At 61.8% G+C, this 1,580-nt stretch overlaps 1 protein-coding gene across 1 annotated transcript in view; it reads right to left on the bottom strand.

The window, feature by feature from the left end:
* The window catches only part of CDT1 (chromatin licensing and DNA replication factor 1), a gene marked incomplete at its 5' end in the record, with an annotated part of 2,239 nt that extends 1,031 nt beyond the window's left edge, over window positions 1-1,208 (bottom strand). Inside the window, 4 exons of the mRNA XM_009874009.1 lie at window positions 16-149; window positions 393-496; window positions 752-897; window positions 1,014-1,208. Of these exons, the coding sequence (XP_009872311.1) occupies window positions 16-149; window positions 393-496; window positions 752-897; window positions 1,014-1,208 (579 nt within the window). The remainder of the gene's footprint in view (window positions 1-15; window positions 150-392; window positions 497-751; window positions 898-1,013) is intronic.
* Window positions 1,209-1,580: the final 372 nt, after the last annotated feature.

Raw genomic sequence — 1,580 nt, 5'->3', positions numbered from 1 at the left:
GGGGGTTGGTGGAGCCTGTCCCCGCGGGGTGGCTGCGGCAGCTCCGCCGGGCTGATGTCCGGCACCTCGTCCACGTTGAAGCGAGGATGCCAGCGGGTCAGCTTCTCCTCCGGCACCACCATGGGAGGGCTGAGGGCAGCCAGGAACGCCTGGAGAGGGGCAAGAGCTGCGTCATGGCACCTGCAAGCCAGGTACGGGGGAGGTGGCCATTGCGCCAGCCTCCCAGCATGGCTTGGTGGAAATCTGGAGCCAGCCGCCATCCTCCCCACCCACACCTGCCCGACAGGAGCATCCCAGCGACGTCCTTCATGCCAGTCTGCTCCTTCCACCCATTGGATAACGAGCTGAGCAAACCCAGACCCTAAAAGCGAAGGGTGCTGGGGGGGCCTCACCTTGTGGTGCTGCTTGACGATGTTCACCAGGTTGCGGTGGAACTCCTTCCTGCGCTCCAGCAAGCGCAACGACGACAAGTGCGGGCGGCCGTTCACCTTCTCCTCTGCGAGGAGACACGAGCGTCACCCACCGACGGGGCCCAAAACCTCGAGAGCCTCAGGCAGGAGAGGATCAGAGCCTCGCCGCAGGGTTGAGACGCTGCCAGAATCGCTGCCCTATCAACCTCCCGCTTGTTCCAAAAGTGTTTTCCACTTCCAAACATGCCCAGGCCCTCGTGCATTGAGTGATTAGTGAACAGACCAAGCAGAGAGCATCCCTGGGGATCCCCCAGCTCTGAATTACCCCGAGCTGTACACACCTTCCCCCAGCACTGGCTCCAGTGTGAGCTGGTAGTCAGACTTCTTCACTCCGTTGCTGAAAGTGGGGATGTTCTTCTCCTGGCGCAGCCTGTACGAGGTGGGGTAGACCGCCTTGATCTGCCCCATGTGCCGCTCCTCAAACTGCCTGCAACAGCACCCTGAGAAGTCAGGAACCCCAAAAGGGGCTGACACCACCAGGGCATCAGCCCTGACAGCTTCAGCTGGGATCCCGAAATGGGCTTCTCGCTGCTGCTGACTTACTTGCGCATCATGTCCTGCACCCCCTGCTTGACCTTGGCAAAGGTGATGGTCTCAGCGCGGTTGAAGAGCATCCCGGTGATGGTGTCCACGCTGCGGAACATTTCTGCCAGCACCTTAAACTTGTAGGGCAGCGTGAGGCCCGGGGGCAGGTCCTGTGCAAGGGTGTGGAAGCGCTGGTATGCCGGGGCCTTCCCACTGCTGGGAAAGGAGAAGGGGTCAGCCTGTCCCCCCAACCACAACAGCCATCCCCCACGGTCAACACAGCACTGGGATGGCCCTGAGGGTATATCCAGGGACCGAGACTAATCTCAGAGCCCAGGAGCTGCATGCCCACCCCGGTTAGGGGAGACCTCTCTCCATCCCCAAACTCTTCCCTCAGCAACCCGAGGCGGTCCCTGGGTCACATCACCCATCCTGGGGATGTCCCCAGCGCTCATGGCAGAGTCAGGGTGGTTCAGACCACACTCAGAGAAACCTTTTGCATGCAGTGGGGCCAGCCCGGCGCTCATACAGAGCCCCCACACCACCCTCACGGGGGTGGGAAGACCCCCTGCCAGATTGCTGCGA

Source organism: Apaloderma vittatum, unplaced genomic scaffold (genome assembly GCF_000703405.1).
Source record: "Apaloderma vittatum isolate BGI_N311 unplaced genomic scaffold, ASM70340v1 scaffold26517, whole genome shotgun sequence".
NCBI classification, from domain to species: Eukaryota; Metazoa; Chordata; class Aves; order Trogoniformes; family Trogonidae; genus Apaloderma; species Apaloderma vittatum.
Note: the sequence above shows the minus strand (reverse complement) of the source record. Positions and strands in the feature narration are given on the sequence as shown.